The sequence below is a fragment of the Eurosta solidaginis genome, unplaced genomic scaffold (genome assembly GCF_040869045.1).
Source record: "Eurosta solidaginis isolate ZX-2024a unplaced genomic scaffold, ASM4086904v1 ctg00000027.1, whole genome shotgun sequence".
Classification (NCBI taxonomy): Eukaryota; Metazoa; Arthropoda; class Insecta; order Diptera; family Tephritidae; genus Eurosta; species Eurosta solidaginis.
In genome coordinates, this window is record NW_027137063.1 from 159,826 (window position 1) to 182,122 (window position 22,297).

A 22,297-nucleotide genomic window follows, 5' to 3' on the forward strand; every position below is an offset into this window, starting at 1 on the left:
CCCCTTTGGCATAAAAAATATCAACTATGTCTTTAGAATATTTCACTAACCAGTTGAGAATTACAAGCACACTCAACGGCTAATGAAACAAACGAATGAAAAATTTGCATAGTTGTTTAAGTCACTTCCCTGCAAAAATCGTTGGATCATTTGGCCCACTGGAGTACTTACTATCATACTCCACTGTAATGCAGCAATGGACGCGGGCGGGGAGGTGAGATGGCCTAGAAAGTTTAATGTGGTCATACCAATCAGTCTCGAGATGTCAGGCTCGAACCTTTATGGTGCTTTGTAACCGCAACGTAGCGGATCTGTATCCGGCAAAGAACCATCAAGATAGATAACACTCCCCAAAACCTTACTGGAGTGTCTTTATCGTTAAACAACAACAACAACAGGGGCAAAATCCTATTTGTTTTCATATACATAGCTGTAGCTCTGACAAGTTTTACAATTTTCCAAAAAAAAAAAAAATATAATGGTCATAGTTTTTTATCTCTGACAAGTTTTACAATTTTCCAAAAAAAAAAAAATATAATGGTCATAGTTTTTTATCTCTATTTTTAAAAGCATATTTCTTTGGCCTATGTTTTCTTACAGCGTCTTGGCGATTCATATAGCGCTGTTACCTACTCTTGAGAATAAACAATGAAGTTGTTATGAGAGTCAAGCGCTATTGACACTTATTTAATGGTAGCGAATTGCTCAATAAGAACGTATTGTTAGAAATTCTTAAAAGTTGTCAACTTCAAGTATTTGAAAGGAAATACATATGTACATATGTATGTTTGTTGCTTTAAAATGCCTTCGCCGAAATAAAGGACATCCCATAATTTTCTTTGTAATTAATTATAAACGACAGAGCGTGAAATAGGGATTGTCACTTTAAATGAAGTACGGACGGTCACCGTAATTATCATACAAATAATATTTTACAATTACTTAATTACAACATTAAATCGTATAGTTTCTTTTTTTTCTGAAATAAGTTATATTATTTTCCTAGCACAAAAATTTATTAAAAAAAAAATATTACCGAGAACAAATTTTTCATGCTTGGTTTCATTTACATTTAGATAATCTCAATGATGCGCCTTTCGTATGAAATTGCATCGAAAGAATAAGCAAAGATCTTTTCATCTTTTTTAAAACAAAAGAATATACAAAGGATTTATTTTTTATATGTATACATATACATGTATGAATTTATAAAGAAAAGAGTGTCATTACCTTTTTGCACTACTGTAACTGATTGCAGTCTACCTTACAATGGCCGCATTTGTCCTTTCGTTGCTGTCATCGTCTATGTCATTTGTTTGGGTACATTCTTTTTTTCGCTTGGTTTGTCGCTGCATGATAATGTATGTACTTGGAAGCACGATGTAATCGTTTGTGTCTCAAACTTGTATATACATTTTAGACCGTATACAGCTTCTGTTTGATTTGACACGCTTCCAGTTAGTTTTCAATTTCGTTGTCACATTTTGTGAACAACTAAAACAAATGAACTATTGTTGTTTTAAATATGCAAATACTTACTGTGTTTTATATAACGAATGGATTGATGTCAGGTATAGATAGGTTTACAGTTGCTCGACAAAAGCTTGGAAACGCATTGCTCACAATAATGCGTTTTTTTCAGTGGCTATTCGAAAAATGTTTGTATTGGAACAAAACATGGCTCAACTATATGGTTGACTGATCTCTACAGCAACAATAATACTTTTGTTCAGATTGTCAAAATCTGTGTGTTGGTGTGAGGCGAGTGGAATGTAATGAAACATAAAACTTAGCAGTTTTTGTGTGTTGTAAGAAAATGGTGTCAATGTGTTGGTCTCATTTTGAGTTCGGAACACGCTACCACCATACCACTGTGACTGCTGCATAAAACCTCTTAATTAAAGAACACTCCAAAAACGAACCTTACTCGAACGTACATTTCAAAACTGATACAACCCTGCAAAAAATCGTGCGATATATCCCTAAGGAGAGCTGTTTGCGATTGATCTCTTTTGTTTGAAATTCCGAACGGGTAGAAAGAGGATTTGTCCGACAGTACCCATAGGCGAACAAAAGAGACTTGTGTAAATCTGTCGTCTGTAGAGGCACGAAGAGAATATGTCCGATACTACCCGTATGGATACAAAAAGGGCCTGTCGGACACTTCCCATGGGGATACAAAGAGGAAGTGTCGAACAGTACAGAAAAGATCTGTCCGACAGTACCCATAGGGGTAGAAAAAGGGTGTGCGAACAGTGCCCAAAGGGGTACAAAGAGGAAGTATCGAACATTACAAAAAAGATCTGTCCGGCAGTACCCGTTCAGGCATAAACAAGTACAATTGAGGTCTCCATTGGACATGCTCAAACAAAAGGGACCATTCCTACCCATATAAAGATATCAGAACTGGCTATAGACGCATACTCCTTTGCGACTCAACCCAGACTAATCGCATGTTTTGCAAGGAAATTCATTTCTTCAATGTGTGTGTTGCGAACCAACTGTCAAGCGAGCATGATTGTCGTTCATTAGTGCGCAGTTATGTAATGTTTTATCTAGTGCGCTTCATGGCGGTATTTATTACTAATCTGCACTAATCTGCAGAGTAAAGAATCCAAGTCCTATGTAAAAGTATAGCAGTTAGGCTGTTATTTCTTACGACCATGTGACACAAATGTTACATACTTTTCTGCGCACTTTTACAAATAAATATAAAAAAAGGATTAAAAAATAAAAGCAAAAATTAAAATAAATGAAAAAGTATAAACCAATCGAAAGTATCAAAAACAAACGAAATCGCTGGCAGGGCAAATCATTGTTTGAATATATTTTGCGGCAAATTCAGCTTACGTAGAAGGCCGAAACAACTACCGTCGGCCGTACGTACGCTAATAATGGTAGTTGTAGTATAATTTGGTCGCTATGGAGTTTGTTGTTGCTGTATTGGGCATTCAGCTTTTGACGTCATTTGTTTTTGCACACCCTTTTATACCTTATCTCCTACCTACATCGCAACGTATTCTTTTATTATATGAATATTTAGCAATTTTCAACACCTTCGAACCGAACGAGAACCAAATGACCAAAGCACAAATAATAATCTGTAAAAGCCAAGCAATCAACTGCAAATCATTTGTGTACAACCCTCCACGCAAAAAAAAACACTCCAAACCAAATTAACCAAATGCATTTTCGCCTTTGAACAAACTGAACATTAATAAGCAACCATTATAATATTTTCCTTTTTCATCTTCCTTCTCTACTTACAGATAAAATCCAATGATGGACTGCCACAACGTATCTGTCCAAAATGTACGGCACAATTTTATATTATCCACAAGTTTCGTCGTAAATGCCTTAAGGTACAAATTAGATTGCGATCCCTACTCAATAAAACGAATAGTTGGGAATATGAAGAACTGTTGGCGCGAGCGACATCAGAACTAACAGAGGAACAACAACAACAGCAGTCTAAACAGCAGCATGAAACTCCAGCGCAAAGTAAGCCAAAGTTTTCGTCGTCGAAATCAGCATCGAAGCCAAATACAAGTAATTGGCAAAGACGGCGAGACCAAGAAACACAAACAGTGTTTGAAATGCTGGAGAGAACGACGGTGACGAAGACGAGTGCGTTGAGCGTGAATGTGCCACCGGTGTTGGACATTGGCAACGATTTAATTAACGATAACTACAACAAATCTGCACATTTGTTGATTGTGGGGTCGGAGCTGGGCGCGAATAATGTAGATAACATTGAAAGCAGCAATAACAAAAACAACAGCAAAAAGTCCAAGTTATCTGCTGCAAGACCAACGACAATGCCGTCTCCACCTAAGAAAACAGCAAACACAGCACCAACCTCTTGCTCAATAGTAATCTCCGAAACCATACAACTAAACCACCCATCAACAGGCGATGAGCTGACAAATTCGAAAACGAAAATACCAAGCAGCAGCGATTTGACTACGTTGGATTTTGAGGAGGCTTTGGATAGCGGTCGTAGTGATCGTAGTGTCGATCAAGAGTCGCTATTGGCAACACACATTATTTTTAAACCAGCGTTAAATGTTGTTAGCCCAACAACACCGACGCGAAGAAAATATACACGAAGAAAGCCGATCGCCTATCAAACGAATGGGAATGAATTATCCTGCTCACCCGCTGTTAAGGTGAAAGAGGAGAAGTGCGAAGTTGATTGTCTTAGCTCCGCCACTGTCGCTGTCAATGTCGGTGATAACAATGGCGTTGAGGTGAAAAATGAGGCGTTGGCATGGGCGCAGGGAGAACAATTAGAACTGGAAGTCGCCGCTATGTCTGCGGAGACAAATGCTGTAGCCAATACCGCGTTCATAACATCGTCCCCAACAAAGCAAACCGTAAGCTGTGAACAACCCGCAAAACGTGCACGAGAACGAGGTGATGGTGAGGAGGATAAACAACATAATGATGCATGCCAACGAGAAAAACGTGAAGGAGATCAGAGAGAAACAGAAGCGGAAATCGCGTCAGCAGCAGTATTTATGGATACGCGACACGCCTACTTCACAGCCAACGAGGAAGATGCGACCACGGCGGCAAACTCATGTGATGCTCATATATTAATTGGACGCTACGGCGTTGGCGGCGGCAATGTTGTTAAAGCTATCTCTGATGAGGCTACAAATGCAATGTACACTTCGTGGCAAAGTAATGTAGAAAATGATTTGGTGCGACCAGCTGTTGTTGCTAACTTCACAATGGAAAGACCAATGGATGTTGTCGACAATGTTAGGACAAGACAGGAGAAACCGATTAGCGGTCAAGAAGTTGCAATAACGATGGGGTGGAACCAAACATTGGGAGCAATGGCTGGGGCGACGGAGGTATGCGCAGGATTGGCGGTAACTGAAGCACCAGCGAATGATGTACAAAGCAGTAAACAAATATTGGAAGCGCCTGAGATTAGTAATTTACCAATTTTAGCGGCAACAAAGCAAACGACGACGTGCAACAACGAGACTGTGAAAGATGATGATGCGGCTGCCTCACAGATAATTGTCAGTGAAACTGATGCAGCTAAAGCGGTTGCGGCGGCGGCAATCGAAGATAATAATAAGGCAGTTATTACTGGCAACACTTTAAAGTCAAGTTTGGATTGGAGTTTGAGTATGAGAAATGCAAACGACGTGAGCAAAGACAAGGGATACTTCGGCAGGCACGAACATCGTTTGCTAACTGACGAACGACGATTTGCTGTTGAAAATAATGTGGCTGTTACTGATGTTGATGGTGATGATGTTAAAGGCGTTGAAACGCTAATGACAACAGTTGAACTGCGGCCGCAAACAACAGAAACAACAAAAATACCAACAGCAACACAAAGTCCAAGTATAAATAACAACCAAATTATGAAGTTTGATGCGGCAACAACAACACATTCAGAAGAAATGATTTTGCGCTTAAAAGAAACGGAAACTCAAACAGACTTAGAAACATCCGACACCACCTCAAATGCTGCCTTCTCCTCTTCCACCTCGTCTGCTTTTGTAACAAAAGCTGCACTTAAAGCTTACAGCACCTCACCAAAATGTCGTTCATTTGCGCGTCGTCACATGCATCATAAGTTACGACGTACATTTAAGGGTCCTATTGCTCATCTACTCGCGTCTTCCCCCTCTTCCACATCGGCTGCAGCGGCAGCTTTCACAGCTATGCATTATAAAAAAAAGCAGATACGACGCAGCATTAGTCTTACACATTTAATTAGTGAACGTAAAGATGATGCAACCCCCGCGTCGGCGGCTATCACAACAAGTACAGACTCAACCACTGGTAGTAGCAGCAATGGTATGCTGGAAGAAGCTATATCGACATCACCACAACCAACCTTCTCATATTATGCGACCGCGCATCGTGGACGACGACGTCTCAAATGGCGAGAGCGTTCACGTCTGCCATATTTCGATAAGCATATGCATCAACACGTGAACTTGGAAGAGGTGGAGAGCGCGGCGACAATAAATAATGACGTACAAGCTGATAATGAAAGTTCACAGACTACAGCGACAACGCAAGAGTTACCCTCGTGTTTTGTACATTTGAGACGTTTAGAAAACAGTGAATTAAGCGATAAGCCTACAACCACCTTAGTGGAAACAAAAGAGAACGCAGAGCAAGCGCAGTGCACCACGAACGACAAAAGAACAACAGATGTGTCCATGACCGATGCAGCAACGTCGTTTGAGGGTGAATTCGAAGCAATAACTATTATTGGCTCGAATGATGATGATGGTAGTACACGCATTACACTCAAACGTAAATTACACGTTGATGAGATCGAACGTCTATCTTCGACTAGGTCTCCTTGGCGGACAAAAGCTGAAATGAAAGAAAGTCTACAACAGCAGGCAGCATTGGAGAAGGCGAAGGTGGCAGAAGAAACAGATGAGCAGCTTACGCTTTACACGCAGGATGTGGTTAAGCGCTTTGGAACTTACAGAGAGACCGGAAAGGCTGACATGAGCTTCACCGAGACCTGTGCGACAGACGGAGATAGTGTAGGTACAACATCGGGCTTAGAGCGTCGTAGCAAACGTATTAAGAAACGACGTAAAATGTGGGAAGAGGCACACAAAAGTAATGCAACAACCGCAAGCAGCAGTGACGGCAAAGTTATGCCTATCATTTTAAAACTGGTGCAAGAGAAACGTCCCGATGGTTGCTTATCATGTACACCAAAGAGTGAGACAACTAGCACAGCTGCTCAACTTGTGCGTGGTGCTCTGGTTTCGAAAATGTCTGCTGCACGTTATCATGTGGTTGGCGCTGGGAATATATCGCAGCCACAAGGTGATGAGCCAAATACTGTAGTGCCACAAAAACGGAGGCGTCACCGTCCAAAGCGTAGCTGTTGTCGTGATGGCTGTATGACCCATGACACAACTGAAGATGATAGTGCGACAACTGTAAGAGGCAGCTATCAAACTAGCCGCCTCCTTCCACCTCCATCAATTGGCAAAATTAAAGGAGGCAAGATGATAATAGATAATGTGAATATTTTGAATGCCAAAACCTGTGTGGAGTCAACCAAAGAAAATTGTGATAATAATAAAAAGGGTCGTCCATCACCGAGCGATGTTTCGACGACGACGTCAATGACATTCCCAACCACTTCCTATAATCTCAAAACAAATAAGATAAGTTTACCTAGCCAGTTGGTGCCTTTGCTGCCTTTACTTCCAGCACTTTTGCCAACATCATCATCAGCACAAACGCATAAAAAGGATGATGCAGCTCAGCAACAATTTGCGCCAACTAAAACGTCACCAGCGACACCTATGTCTCTAAAAACATTTTCCTCACTTGTGTCGACATCGTCAAAGGCTGTGCTCCATACTTCTCCAGTGAAATCTAATGTGACGCCAAATAAGGACTCTGTGCAATCTTCATCAGCAGCCACAGCAGTAGAAACCGTGCTGTCCTCACCTAAATCAACGTTATCGTCTACAAATTCCAATCCAGTCTCGGTTCTATTGCGTAATCAATTAATAGTACGCGTGCCGCTTTCTGCATTATCTGCTGAATTCAAAAGAAAATTTTGCCCAACCAACACCAGTGTGCAAAATACACCAATTAATGCTGGACCAACAGTGTCAACGGAGAATGTGTTAGCGTATGCGTCGCCAAAGAAAACGACAAGTCCCCAGGCGACAACGGGAATTCAAGGAACTGAAATTTCGCATGATAAACTAATGGCGTGTGGCGAAGAAAATACTGCACATGCCGAGCATAATAATAAGAAACATAATAGTAACAACAATACTTGTAGCGACGAAAATAATTCCAGTAAATCCGCAACTGCATTAAATCTGGAATCAACTGCCGCCACAGCAGCTACAACATCTAGTACAAAAGCAACAATTTCAACCCATCATCTCTCAACGGAGACTGCCGGCGACAAACAAACACAGTCAGCTTCTGGCGGCGACATTAACACTTCAAAATGCAACTCACAACACACAGTACAAGGAAAGGATATGAATACGCAATTTATGCGTGGTGATGGTGGAGGTAACAGTCGCTATGAGAGTGAACAAAGCGACTTTATGGGCTTCAGTGATGGCACTGGGTCAAGTCCCAACGGGCACAAGGGATGTACAGCGAAAAGCAATAGCAACAGTGGAAACAATGATTATAGTGCTACAACAACAAACTTACATGATATTATTAGCGAAATCGCACCAGATTTAGCTGATGATGAGTCTGAGGCGCCGCAGGCCAACGAATTACAGGCCACATTGCCCGCTGGTGAGGTAACCGTTGCATTACTCGCCGAGGCTGAAGCAGAAGCTGAGACACGTTCACCCTTACATGCTACAACCTCTCACACTTCATTACACGCACAAACCCCGCAACGCACTCAACTACTTAGTGAGACGAATTTTAGTGAGATGCAAGATGTGGAAACAACACTGAGCGGAATTCTTAATGAAATGCAAGATCAACACATTTATACACCAGTGTCGTCAAGCGCAGATGACTTTTTTGCACAATCAGTTTACTCACCACTTTCCGAACCACCAGCTACACCTACGCACAGCATGTATGCCGAAAGTCCGCTTGGAGGTATAGGTAATGTGGGTAGTAGCAGCATGGCCGGCGGTGGTGGCAGTCTCTCTGTGGCTTCGAGTCCTTATGTCCAACATATACACATGGAATCAGGGAGTGTGAGTAGCGGGCAGATGTCCGAACCGTCCCCGCTGCCTGCACCTATATCTGTAGGCCCATCACCACATCATCATCCGCACCACCACCAGCAGCAACAAGCAGCCGCAGGTTATAGCAAACAGTATGCTAATAAATATGGCGAATGTTTCACAGAGGATAGTACACAATCCGAGTTGATTGGTTTCCAAAATGATATACCCTGCTTTGAGAACATTGAGTTGGTAGCAACAGCTGCAAAAACTGCTTCCTCAAGTCCGAATGGCCAAAACGAACACGATGTAGAAAAAACGAAGAATGGCGGCGCGTCAGCGGTGGCCGTGGCAGAGGTCGCTGCAATACCTGCTCATGTAGATTCTAATTGCAAGGTGGTCGATGAGGAGGCATCCCCAGTACATTACATAGCAGTTGCGGAGAGCTCAGAGGCTAATGATGGTATTGCCTTAGTATGCGCTGCAGAGTCCCAAACGCCTGGCTTGGCTACGTCTGAGGGAGATGAGGGTATAGCTGGGAAGGAGTATGCGGTCGATAATGCGACACTCGCGCAGCTGCTTAACGACTTCGAGGCAACGGAGCGTGAGACAATAAGACGCGAAGAGGAGGAGCGGCTACGAAAACAAAAAGAAATCGAAGACGAGCAGCAGCCGCAGCTGGTGCAAGCTCACCTTGTTGAGCAACAACTAATGGAACAACAACTGGTTCAGGTTGAGGTTGTACAAGCGCAACAAGCCATGCAACAACAACAAATACCGCAATCCGAAGTGTTACTTCAACGGCAACAACACCATAATGATGATATGCTCAAACACCAGCAATTACTGCAACACCAAAAAGATCAGGAGCATCTAATGAGGCAGCAATTACTCGAGCAGCAACAACGGGATCAATTAATGCAGCAACAACAATTATTAGATCAACAGCAGCGTTTGCAGCAGCAACAGCATCAACAAATGTATGAACAGCAGCGCAAACAACAACAACGCCCTCAAATTTATAACCAAACGCTAGTAGCAACGTCGAAGCACGCGCCGACCCACGCTCGAAGTGGTCAACAGCACCAACAGAAACAGCACTACGTAACCTTGCCGCCCAGTTGTGCATATGAAGCTGCTCAAATGCAGCTGGCACAAGCAGCAGACCCCATTCAGCCGATGCACAATCTGGGAATGGGTGTCAATCTTTACGCACACAATATCGTTCCGGGACAAGAAATACAATGGACGTCATCCGCGGATCTTACAAACCTTTCGCCGACATTTATAGAAGCGCCTGGTGCCAGTGGTGGTACCACAACCTATTACATTAATGCCGCCGATTTGTATCAACCCAATGTGATAGCAACACAAGAACAGCAACATCTGCCATCACTTCACCATCATCCTCATCAGCCACAACAACAGCAACTCCAGCTGCGTGAACAACAACTAGACCCGATTGAGTTGGAAAAATGCTCCATTATTGATGCGAACGAGGACTACATTGAGAGTATGCCTGATGGAGGGGTGGCTATTCAACGCCAATCGTGCCAACAACAACAGCAGCAACAACAACAACAAATAATGATAGTGATACCGCAGCAAGAATATGGTACACCAGGAGCAGGTAGCACGACAGCACAGTTGTATACAACAACCGGCACACCTCATCAAGTCGGCACCACATATCACTTATCACAAACACCACAAACCGTTATCATGCAACATGGACAACCGCAAGCGTTACAGATGAGCGGTCCGCAATTCATTTCCGCACAATCTACACAACGTGTGGGACATCACAATGCCACAACTCCATCAATGCGGCCCTCAAACACATTGGGACGTCCTCTACGCTGCGCATCAACTCCTTCCGCATCGAATTATCAACACCGACACCAACAAGCAGCGCAAGTAATACGACACCCACGACAGCTACAAATACAGCAGCGGCAGCAGCAAATGCTTCAGCAACAACAACTACAACAACACCAACAAATTGATTCACCGAAAATGCGTATGGCGCAACATTTGCGCTCACGTCAGCAAGCCTTACAGAAACAACAACAGCAGCAACTGATTCAGCCGCATTCACAATCGCGTCCTCAGGGGGGTGTCACAACAGCAGCGAATGGTGCAACGCCTGCACAAAAAGTAAACTTAGTTTGCCGTTTTTGTCACAAGCGTCCAAAATTCACCAGCAATTTGGATTATAGTAACCATATTATTGCTATGCATCCCGTTGAAACACCATACAATTGTCCTTATTGCCCTATGCATTTTACTCGTCGTGTTAAACGTGAAAAGCATGTTGTCGAAGAACATGGTGCGCATCGTTTCCAATGCGCTCAATGCGGCCAAAGCTTTTGTACTCAACGCACGCTCGATCAGCATTTACAGCGCGCGCATGCTTTGGATCCAACAACACCATCTACTCAGTCGACACAAGCACAAGTAGTAGCAGTGCAACGAAACCGTCAGCCGCGACAGATTGCTCCAAGTATAAAGACCACACAACAGGCAGCAAGTGAACAACAAATGCAACAACGCCGGAAATGCTATCTTCAACAGCGTCCTACTTGGCTCGAACGTCGTAATCGCACCGCCGCATCAATAGCATCATCGGCAGCAGCTGCAGCATCCAATTCGCAAACGTCGATGGTGCGTGTAGAAGATGTACATTTGCAAGTTTACGATGATGCGGCCAAAGGCAAGAAGTGTAAGTAAATTGGACTTTGAATATTTGGTTGGTATATTTTTTTGCTTTGTTTCGTTTATGAATAGAATTAGGATGCAGAGTTAAGGGGAGATTAAAAATACAATTTTGGAATATTTATTGTACATGTTTAATTGCAAAAGAATAGAGATATTCTTAATTAAAATATACTCCATACATATTTGGAAATGTTGCTGAAAATGTATTTTGAGATATAAACATCCGGTTGGATGCTCAATAGGGCGAGTCGATTTAAAAATCGCTCATTGCTCTGTGAAAATCAAAATAAGAAACTTTGCCGAAGGAACCATACCTCTAAAACGAATTCTGATTTCCCCCCCCCCCCCCCCCCCCCCCCCCCCTTTGGGTCGAACTTTTGGGTAGCGGCAATTTCAATTCTACCTGCTGTGTCTTGTGGTGGCTTAAAAAAAACAACACAAGCAATTTTACGATCTGCAATTGTGTCACAGTGATGCCTTGGTTTTAAAAGGGGGTTGTAAAAACGCTAATTTCTAATAATTTTTTTTAATTTCTTTTCTATTACTAAGTTAAATTAATTTTTTCATTTACATATGTTCTGACTAAATAAATTTCTAAAGAGAAAAATAAACTCCAAAAAGAAAAAACATAGGCATTTCAAAGTGGGATTTTTCAAAATTTGCACCTACGACCCAAAGGGGGGGACATCAGAATTCGTTTTAGAGGTATGGTTCCTTCGGCAAAGTTTCTTATTTTGATCCCTAGAATATGATTTTCACAGAGCAATGGGCGATTTTTTTGCCTCCCCACAAATCGACCCGGCCTAATGCTCAATCAAGCGTTCCAAGACTCGAAGTAGCGCCACTGATATATTTATGTATGTACATGTAAAATATGCCTCTTATGCCAACAAAAATAACGTAGTTCCATAGTGTTGGATGCCTGGGCCTCTCGAAATGGCCATAGATAAAACTGTTCATCGGAGTTGTAATTTGCATTTCGAAAACTTTGGAGGGATCACATTTCCATAGCCCTCGTTGCAAAGTTTCAAAGCGATTGGAAAAAATTGGTAGGCGAGTTGCCTGCCGGCTAATTCAGAACTTATCGGGTATTCTGCAGGCTCGCACCGCTACGTGGCGGCTACCTCTTTGTGTGTAACAACTCTTAAGAACCTTCAAAACTATAATGCTAATTGGATAGAATCAACTAGGCTATACGGATTTTCTGGTTGTCTTGTGGGTAGCGAAAAGCGAAAATTTTGGAACACCCCTCTCATGCCTTAAGAATATTTAGGTTCGATGGGACTACGTAAGCTATAGGCAGCTAGTATAACTTGTGCCCGTTTTTCTGAATATAGATCTGGGCTTTGATTTCATCATGATGGAGCCCAAGGCTTTTGTGGGCATCCAATTTTCCCACAGCGTGTTTTATTTCAGCGTTATCTAAAGACGTTCTGCCAATGGCTATTTATATACATAATTGACTTCTGTACGTCGTCTGTCAGCATAAGCAAGGGCACATTCACGTTAGAATCTCGATGGTAGCTTAAATGCTTAGTGGAGATGTGAATCAAACTGCGACTCAGACTAAGAGTGGTGAAGGGTGTTTATATAAAAGCGGCGATGCTAGCATAGATGTTTCTCGCTACACTCGTTGCTAGAATCCCGGTTTCACCTTGAAGATTATGCGAGTTTCCCCTTTTCGAGGCACCAACGTGAATACACCCTTAAACTATTTCGGTAGTATACGTAGACACAGGGGTGCCATCGCTATAAGTCACACCCATAGAAATAAAATTAAGGTGTAGTGAGTTTGCGTTCAGTTGGGAGCACCAAGGTCAAGGAGGTCACTTCTTCCCTCTCCTTCCAACTCATTATTCGCATAATATGGTCATCCAAGGTCTTATGATTTTATTACTAGAATTTGGCAAGACAGATGCTTCGAGGCTACTGCAATTTCTCTCTACACCGTGAGAGTTACGTGGTGGCTTCCAAGCACAACTTACAACCCGCTCTCCGGGATATGGTTTGTAACACATTTGCATAGCTATTCACTTGATTCAAGCTGGATGGCTGATTGAAGCCGTACTTCATGGTGATAAGGCGCTGCCGATGGAATCTCCCAACTAGGCCTTAAACCTATTGTAATGAATTTTGGGAAATTCCTCTTATTCCAAACCTTCTGCTAACGTTCGAATCGCTAAACTGTTGAATAAATAACTCCAATATTCAATATATATATGGGGGCCACCGTACCACACCGAATGCCCTGGGTTCGCACCCCTGGCAAAGTAACATCAAAATTTTAGAAATAAGGGTTTTTAATTAGAAGAAAATTTTTCTAAGCACTCCGAGTGTATTTCTGCCATGAAAAGCTCTCAGTGAAAACTCATCTGCCTCGCAGATGCCGTTCGGAATCGGCATAAAACAAGTAGGTCCCGTCCCGCCAATTTGTAGGAAATATTAAAAACACATTTATTTTATTTTTAATATTCCATAATGCAAAATGGCTTTATCAGATTACTTTGAGAGTACTTCACAATAACACTTATACTTCACAACCAATAGCGTGCTTAAATCAAAACTGATTACTGAATACTCAGCTTGCGCTGCTTATATACTCTACGTTGCTTCATTCGCATATTTCTACTAAAGTCTAGACTTTTCGCCTTCTAGAACTGCTGTATCTCCTGATTGGTAATTGAGCTACATATATGCGTGTGTATGTGTGAGTAACAACTTCGGCTGATGACTACATCTGTGTGTGCGAGATAGCTCTCCATCGCATTCTATGTATGTGTATAAATGATGATTTATGTGTTCATGTACACCAGTGTGGCTCGCTTTCATGATTTTCTTGTTGCGTGATTATTAACTAACAGCCTAGTCATTTCAACATTCGCCACGCTATTATGCCAAAATGGTTTTGTCAAGTCTTTTCATATTAGCCCACCACCAAACGGTTGTTCGGTGGCTATCCATAGGATATTTAGCCGCAAACACCCGAAAGTGGGGAGCTGTTTGAACGACATACAAATGCATGAGCCTAGTCATATCTAAGTGAATGGCGATTAGGAGATTTTCCCACTTGCGTGGACTTCTACATACGGCTATATCCTCCGAGCGCAATATTAAAGACATAGTACGATACTAAGTCGCTTCGTTGCTTTCGAATAGCTGGAAAACGTCCTTTGCAAACTCGATGGACCTGATGGTTTTGCTCGATGTCAAAAAAAAAATTTGAATTTTTTTGATATTCAGCTTTTATGAGTTTCGAATGTCCCTATTGTAGTTGTGTAAAACTTTCTGCATCAAACTACCAACCTAGTAAACGTCACGAAAATTTCTTTCAACCTTCGATCTCGTTGTTTAAAATGCTCACCCAACGACACCCGCAATGCAATCCATTCCCCTAATGTATTATTTCTGGCCATGGAAATGCATCATTGCAAAATCATCTTCCTTGTCAGATGCTGCTCGTACGTGGGCATAAAACTCTGGGTCTTTGTAGTTTGCAGTAAAAAGAAATTAAAATAGCATATCATAGAAGGGAGAACACAACAATAAGACGTGGGCACATTTATAGTCGCTTGAATATATAAGAAAATTCTAATGAATGAAGTTATTTATAAATTAATATTCATTGTATGTTGTTGTTGTTGTATTCAGACTCATTCAAATTTTGCTTTTGTGTGAACCGCTTTTCATAGCGAATGTTGCAATTTTAGCGACAACTTCACGGTTCATAAATAGTAAAAGAAATATAAATACGTTCAGTGTATTGTGTGTTTATCCAAGCGAGATTTCCGGTACAACTACCAAAGACATTTATATACACAGAATACGCTCTTCTAATGCGTTTTTGCGTAAAATTATGAAGTTTTACTGCTGGTTGACAAGCAGTCGTCCATTCCTTGCCTTGGTAAGAGTGAAATACTTTTGTATTCTTGGCATCGTTGAAGAATGTATGAATGAATGTTGACTTAGGTCATTTATTTAGCTAATGCCAAATGCTTAATTTGAAAGGGGTACTTTATACGATAAATTTATTGCACGTAGTGTGCATAAACCTACTGCAGCTGCTAAATTCTCAATTACGCCAAAACAACGAAAGATCACTAGATGGAAAGTATTTTTACAATATAACAATCGTTAATTAACTGTCACATCAACTTTTAAATATCCATGTATGTATTTCCATTATGTTTGTTCAATTGTTGCTGCAAATGTGTGATGTAACATGCGCCCAACGTTTGACGCAGTGCTGTGAAGTACGAAAATAAGCAGGCAATCACCCTTAGTTTGATTATGTACTTTGAAGGGGACCAATAAATATTCGACAAATGATTAAAAGTACTGATGTGATTTGCGATACTATTTGGTTATTGGCAATGTCTTCTTTTAATGGGTGACTAGGTAAAAATAAAGAAGTCTAGTTTCATATTTCCCCTTGTAGCGATAAACACACTCCACGAAGGTTGTGGGTAGTATTATTGATAATGATGGTCCGCTGTGGAATATTGATCCGGTACGTTGTGGAAATTAGCACCATTATGGTACAAGTCCGACCATCTCGGAAACGATTTAATATGACTATATAGAACCTTCTAGGTATGTGGATATTAGTAGGCAAAAGGGCCAAAAGCATTGCACACGCACGTCTTAATAGCTTTCTTCTTAATTCACAAGCAACGCAACAGCAACGCCAAAGTAAAACAAATATAATTGTAAAACTTACGTTTTCTCATCCCGTTGACGTTTTTCCTTATCCTGACAAGTTCAGCATACATATTTTGGAGGGTTGTCTATCATAGATAGATAGATAGATATGTTGTGAGGTTAAGCTATTGGTCTATTGTGCCCTCCCATTCTCTTCGCAACATCTCGTTCAAACCGAGTTCTCTGAGAAAATCCAGAATGGTTGTCGGCTTCAAAAAATGTATGAGACTACTATCTAATTTTGGTGATCCTAGGAGATCCTAAGTCTTCCCCACGAGAGTCCATCGCATTCCACCACGATGTGTTCTGCAGGCTCATCTTCGCGATCACAGTAACGACATAGGCTACTAGACGATATACCCAGTTTATACATGTGGCTCTTTAGCCTGCAGTGACCTGTGAGTACGCCTGTTAAAATTCTAAGGCTATTTTTTGGGAGGTTAATCATGGTTTTATATCTCTTTGAGTTGCACCCTCTTATTAGTGCCTTTCCCTGCCAAAGTCTTGGACTTTCGCGCCAGTGTTGTTTTCTGAGGCACGCCTCTTTTTGCCTGAACTCTTCCCTTATTGTGTGTGACCCTATCGGCATGAAGGGCTCGAGTCCTATTGGCTTTTCGGCCGCTGCCGACCTGGCGAGCTTGCTCGTTACCATCCACTTCTCTGTGTCCAAGTACCCATGCCAACCGGATGGTGTTATTGACCCCTACACTGTTTAACCTCTCTACGCACTCAAGGACTGTTGATGATTTAATCTAAACTGAAGATAGTGCCTTGAGCGCAGGCTGACTGTCACTGAGTATAGCGATTCTCTGGTTTGTATATCCCCGCTGTAAATTTATCTCTATACTGGGGTCTAAACGGAGCCTCTGGCAGCACACATCCAACACCGAATGTATGCCTGATCACCTTAGTAAGCATCACCCACCCAATATTCGCATTCAAATTCTTTTTTAAGGCACTCATTATACAAATTCCTGTTGCATGCAGTTCTTCTCAGTGAAGTATCCGCCTAACGCTTGCTTGCTTTTCACACTAGCACCGAACATTTAGTAGTCCCCATTTTTATAAAAATGTGTGAACAAAAAACCTGCACAATAATCAATTACGACTAACCACACATTAGGTATGAACATGATTCCAACAAAAGCAAATTCAATATTTACTCATCAAATCAATTAATGTATTGTACACATACTTACAATCATTTGTTTTTGTAATTATTGATTGCATTCATACTCCAACACATCCCCTGTCACATCGTTTGGATTGCAACGATTTAAGTTGACCGCGTGTTGTTCACACGGCCTCGTATGTTAGCGCCTGTCATGCTGCGCGCATTTGTCTGGTAGAAGACCTCCCATGGTTGCATTTTTCACTTACCACAATGATAACAGTTATGTGTCAGGTAAATTCACGTTTTGGCCACCCATGACTTTTTAAAAAGGTTTTTTCTTCTACCTCCATTAGTTACTTTTTGAGCTAAATCATATTTCCCAGCAAAAATTCGAGTTTCGAATAATTCATGTTAATATATTTGTTTGTAAATCTCTTATACCCTTTAATTTTTACAAACTCCTCCTACTCTTTGTGACTAACTGAATGACTCCTAACGTTAAATAGCCCTACATTGCTTTTATCACCTTGAATATTAATGCCCTTTTTGATTTGATTAACATTACCTCTTGTTGATACTCTTGTTGTTTTTTTTTGCTTAATAAAAGTCGGCCTTGAAAATCAAAGCGCCAAAGTGTTTCAATTACCCTTAATGACCGCTCTTAATTGGTACTTATGTATGTAATCATGAATAAGCAAACGTTGACTCACAGTCACAAGTACGAACGACGACATTAAGTTACAACTTTTGAGTTATGGAGATTTTTGAAGTTTCTAATTTGTGTTATTTCCGGTTAAATAAACATCGTTTTGACAGTGAGATTGTGTTATTTGTAAATGGGGAAACAGTTTGTTTAGAAATTTCTCATGATTTTAAACGGTCGGAAATAAAATTGATTCTTGCTCTTGAATGGCTAATGGATTTGATGCAACTTTGTAACTAATAATGTGGTGCTTGATTGGCCTGATTGAACGCCTAGGCAATTTTCGTAAGAGTTCAATAAAGTGAGCCCAGTCACTTGGTGTTAGCAATGTAGAACGAAAATGTAAGCACGAGCTCAGTGAAGTGGATCACCTTTCTCTACTAACACTGACTTCTGATGTGATTATGGCCAGAGTGTCTCAAAACACTTGGATATCCTGCCATAGCCAGTAATTGGTTGATTGTATAATTTGGCAAGTTTTCGCCGTTGAATTTTTTGGTTTAGCTATATGATATTCCAACGAAAATAAGTAGAAATAAACTAACTGCGTCCTCCAGCGCCATTTATTTACCACTGACTCTTCAATTCGTCTATGTAGGGATGTAAATCATTCGAAAATTCGGTCTGATTGAAGTTTGCAATGCGCTAGCTGCGCAATAGGAAACAGATTTCCTATAAAGCTAAACCGTTACTGATCAATTGTGTAATTTTCAATATAACGACAAGAAATGAGTAAATTAGGGCACGCTGCAAGGCTTGAAATTGACTCTCGATTAGGTCAGTCGCTTCGGGGTATGCATATTTAGGCATAAGACGTATGGCTGACCGCCAACGCAAAGAAGACAGATCTCATTTGCATACTAGGTGCTCTAATGGCCCGAGCTCGATTAGCTCTAAGCTGGAAGGAAGATCGCCCTCTAGGAAAAATACAGTAGAAAATCTTTCGAACTTATATTCATCAAATTGTCACGAAAGCCCAATGTAGACGAGAGAGTAAATAAAGCCACTAGGCGTTGTATGCTCTCCCTCTCTCATCGAACAGTCTACCATAAGAGGGCCGGAAACAAGAGTCGATGATAAACCACATTCAAAAGTTTTAAAACTAAAAAAAGAGGACTGCACAGGGCCTCTTGGCATCATACTTAAATGTATTCAATTTGGTCGTCGAACATAGATCTGAGAATTTTATGGACTCATTCCGTCTATGTGAGGTGCTTACGTACCCGGCCCGTTGAAACTAACCTCGCCTTGATATCCTTGGTATTTCTGTTGTTGTTGTTGTTGTAGCGATAAGGACACTCCCCGTAGGCCTTGGGGAGTGTTATCGCGTTGATGGTCCTTTGCCGGATGCAGATCCGGTACGTTCCGGTACCAAGCCCGACCATCTCAGGAACGATTTGTTATGACCACATGCGACCTTCTAGGCCATACCGCCCTACCACCCCCTAGATCCATGAGAAGTTCGGGGTTGCCAGAGCCTCGGCTGTTAATGAAACAGGATTCGCCACGCATAGGTGAGGTTGACAAATGGGTTTGAAGAAGCTATATATTGCGCTGGCAACCTCAAAGGGCTGCGCTACATAAACCCCTTGAATCCGGTATTTTAGTCGCCTCTTGCGACAGGCATACCTACCGCGGCTATATTCTAACCCCCTAACCCGCTAGGTATTTCTGTTTGGTGTCGGTTATCGCAGAAAACAAACAAGTTTCACGTGCAATATTCGCATTCATGTAGCAAGCTGCTTTTATCAGCACTTAGCACAGCCCCAATGCTTTGTGGATATATGCTGACAGGTTCTGTGGGGTTTTTGAATAATATGAATACTTTGAAATTTCTTTAAAGAGCTTTCCTCTATTTATAATCTCAGTTGAGCATATCTCGAAGTTCTGGCTGTGTACTCATAAGTTCAACCGCGCCCTATTTGGGTATCGTTGAAAATAGGTCAGTTTTTCAACCGACGGTCCGACTTAGCTTGTCACATGACCCAACCCAGAGTTGAAAGTTTCCATGAATATTACGCGGGTGCAATGCTTGGTACATCCTTCTTTTGCAGTAGATATTACTAATTATTTATCTTCATGTGAGAAGCTTCTTTCGGCTCTTGATGTGATGTTTCTCCAACTCCCAATACTCATTTACGTATCGGTTTTTGTTCAGGTATTCGGCCTTGGCGCTGCTGTACACCGAGTGTACCAATTTGAAAAATAGGTGCACAAAATTGGTTAGCAATGGGTTAACAAGAAAATTTGGACTAACTTCAGCTTGCTTACGTTTAGCACATGAGCCGTAAATGAACTTTATTCCATCTACTGTTGGTCGAGTACAAAGTTGGTGCTACATAGATCGTTCCGTGGCTGAAAAATTTGCAGTTTTAGTTTTTCATTTCCGTCTCCCCTCTGAAAAGTATCAAATGTTCCGACGCTCTCTAAAATTATCGAGTTTTAAGAGGCGGGGTCTTTAAATAGGCTTATTAACTGCTGCTCTGCACGACATTCTGGGATTTGCTTTATTTAGTGCATTATCTAAACATACTTAGCGCATTAAAAATAGCTTAATAACTAAATTACACAACAACAAAAGCAATCAATTTTAATGCAATATTTGCTCTCGCTTGCAGCCATTGATTTGCAACTGGACACCACACAATTAACTGCTGAATCTACAACAACAACAAATGAGTTATCCCACAATGGTAGCACGCCAAGTTCCAGCGGCAACAAACCGCAACGCATACTTTGCTGTCCGGATTGTGATGACCGTAAGTTGAAAATTGCAATAAAAAAGATTTTGTAGAAGAAAATTTTTATATAAAAAAAATAAAACATCGCGTGTATGATAATTTAATTTAATGCAAACTAGCTAACCAACTAATTCAATTAACTGACACTTTTCTGTCATCCAACAGCTTTCAATGAGGAGCACACTCATGTGCAACCAAGCGGAGAGCTACAATCACATGAACAACAACAGCAACAGCTAGAATTACAGCAGCAACAGCAAGAGCAACAACTGCGTGAACAGCAGCTGCAACCACGCGAACAATTAGATCAGCAAGAGGACGATGAAGAAGAAGATGGCAATGAACACCAAGTTCAGCAGCAACCGCTGCAGCGTGAAGAGCAATTACCAAAGCCGTTGGCGAAAAGTGCTCATGTTACGCTACCCTCACCGGAACAAACCGAACCCGATTCTACTTCATCCACTAACAATACAGCAATATTGCGACAATTTCGTAAGCGACGCGCCAGTTCTAAATATGCTGGCATGGCTGCATTATTAGCTGCCCGTGGTAGCAGTAATAGTAGTAATGGAAGTTCTAGCAGCGCTCTACTGGCCGCAGTTGATAAATCAAATGCCACCGAAGATGAGCTATTACTCATGGAACGTGTACTGCGCAACAGTCACAATTGTCTATTCTGTGATGCACGTTTCACCAATGACGTAGCACTACGTAAGCATCATCAACTGGCGCATAGTAATCAAGCTACAATGCCGTTTGTTTGTTCAATATGTAAACGTGGTTTTCGCATGCGCACCGCCTTGCAGCGTCACATGGAGACACATGATAGCGAAGGACGTCCATACGAGTGTACGCTGTGTCATGTACGTTTTCCACGTCCATCACAATTGACACTACACAAGTTGACAGTGCATTTTTTGCGTAAACCACATTCCTGTGGTGTTTGTGGTAAACAATTTGGTACGGAGAGTGCGTTGAAGACGCATAGCACATTTCATCAAGGTAAGTGTGGAGTTAAGGGGGCTGGTACGCGATAATTGTGCAAATATTTTATATATATATGTATAACACATTGAAACATTCAGTTTTACAGTACTCTTGTTTGGGGAAGTGAAATTTATCTAGAAATAGTTATGAGGTACAGTTTAGCCCTCTAGTGAGTGCCGGTATACTTTTAACTCATTTGTTTGTTTTGAAAACGAAAAATGGCGCAACACCGAAACCGGGCTGGTCCCGGTTGCTTTAACTGCCAAAAGTCCTCAGAATATTTTTTTCTATATTAAAATTAGTCACTTTTAATGGAGTTTGTAAAATAAAATGTTCTGAATATTGTTATTTGCAAAAATTGTTAAAAAAGAAAATTTCAAATTTGAAAGCAGTGGCATCACTCCGCCCCAAACTGAGTGCTGGACTGTGTGTTGTATAGGAAATATGTATATATGTATATAACTGATTGTAATCAATTGAAAACTGACTGGCTGGCAGCTCAGTTGATTGGCAGCGCAGTTTACTTAATAGTTAATAAGAAGTAAATAATTACATAAATAAATTAAACATTCTGTAAATAAAATTAAATTATTCTAAATATTTATTAAAATTATAAACATACACACACATAGATATAAACATAACCATTAACTTCCATTCA

The 22,297-nt window shown here is 41.2% G+C and overlaps 1 protein-coding gene across 1 annotated transcript in view; it reads left to right on the forward strand.

The window, feature by feature from the left end:
• Positions 1 to 3,159: 3,159 nt before the first annotated feature.
• Positions 3,160 to 22,297, forward strand: part of LOC137236068 (streptococcal hemagglutinin-like) — a 67,009-nt gene continuing 47,871 nt past the window's right edge. The window contains exons 1-3 of the mRNA XM_067758764.1: positions 3,160 to 11,397; positions 20,527 to 20,667; positions 20,815 to 21,651. Of these exons, the coding sequence (XP_067614865.1) occupies positions 3,597 to 11,397; positions 20,527 to 20,667; positions 20,815 to 21,651 (8,779 nt within the window). The 5' untranslated portion in view covers positions 3,160 to 3,596. The remainder of the gene's footprint in view (positions 11,398 to 20,526; positions 20,668 to 20,814; positions 21,652 to 22,297) is intronic.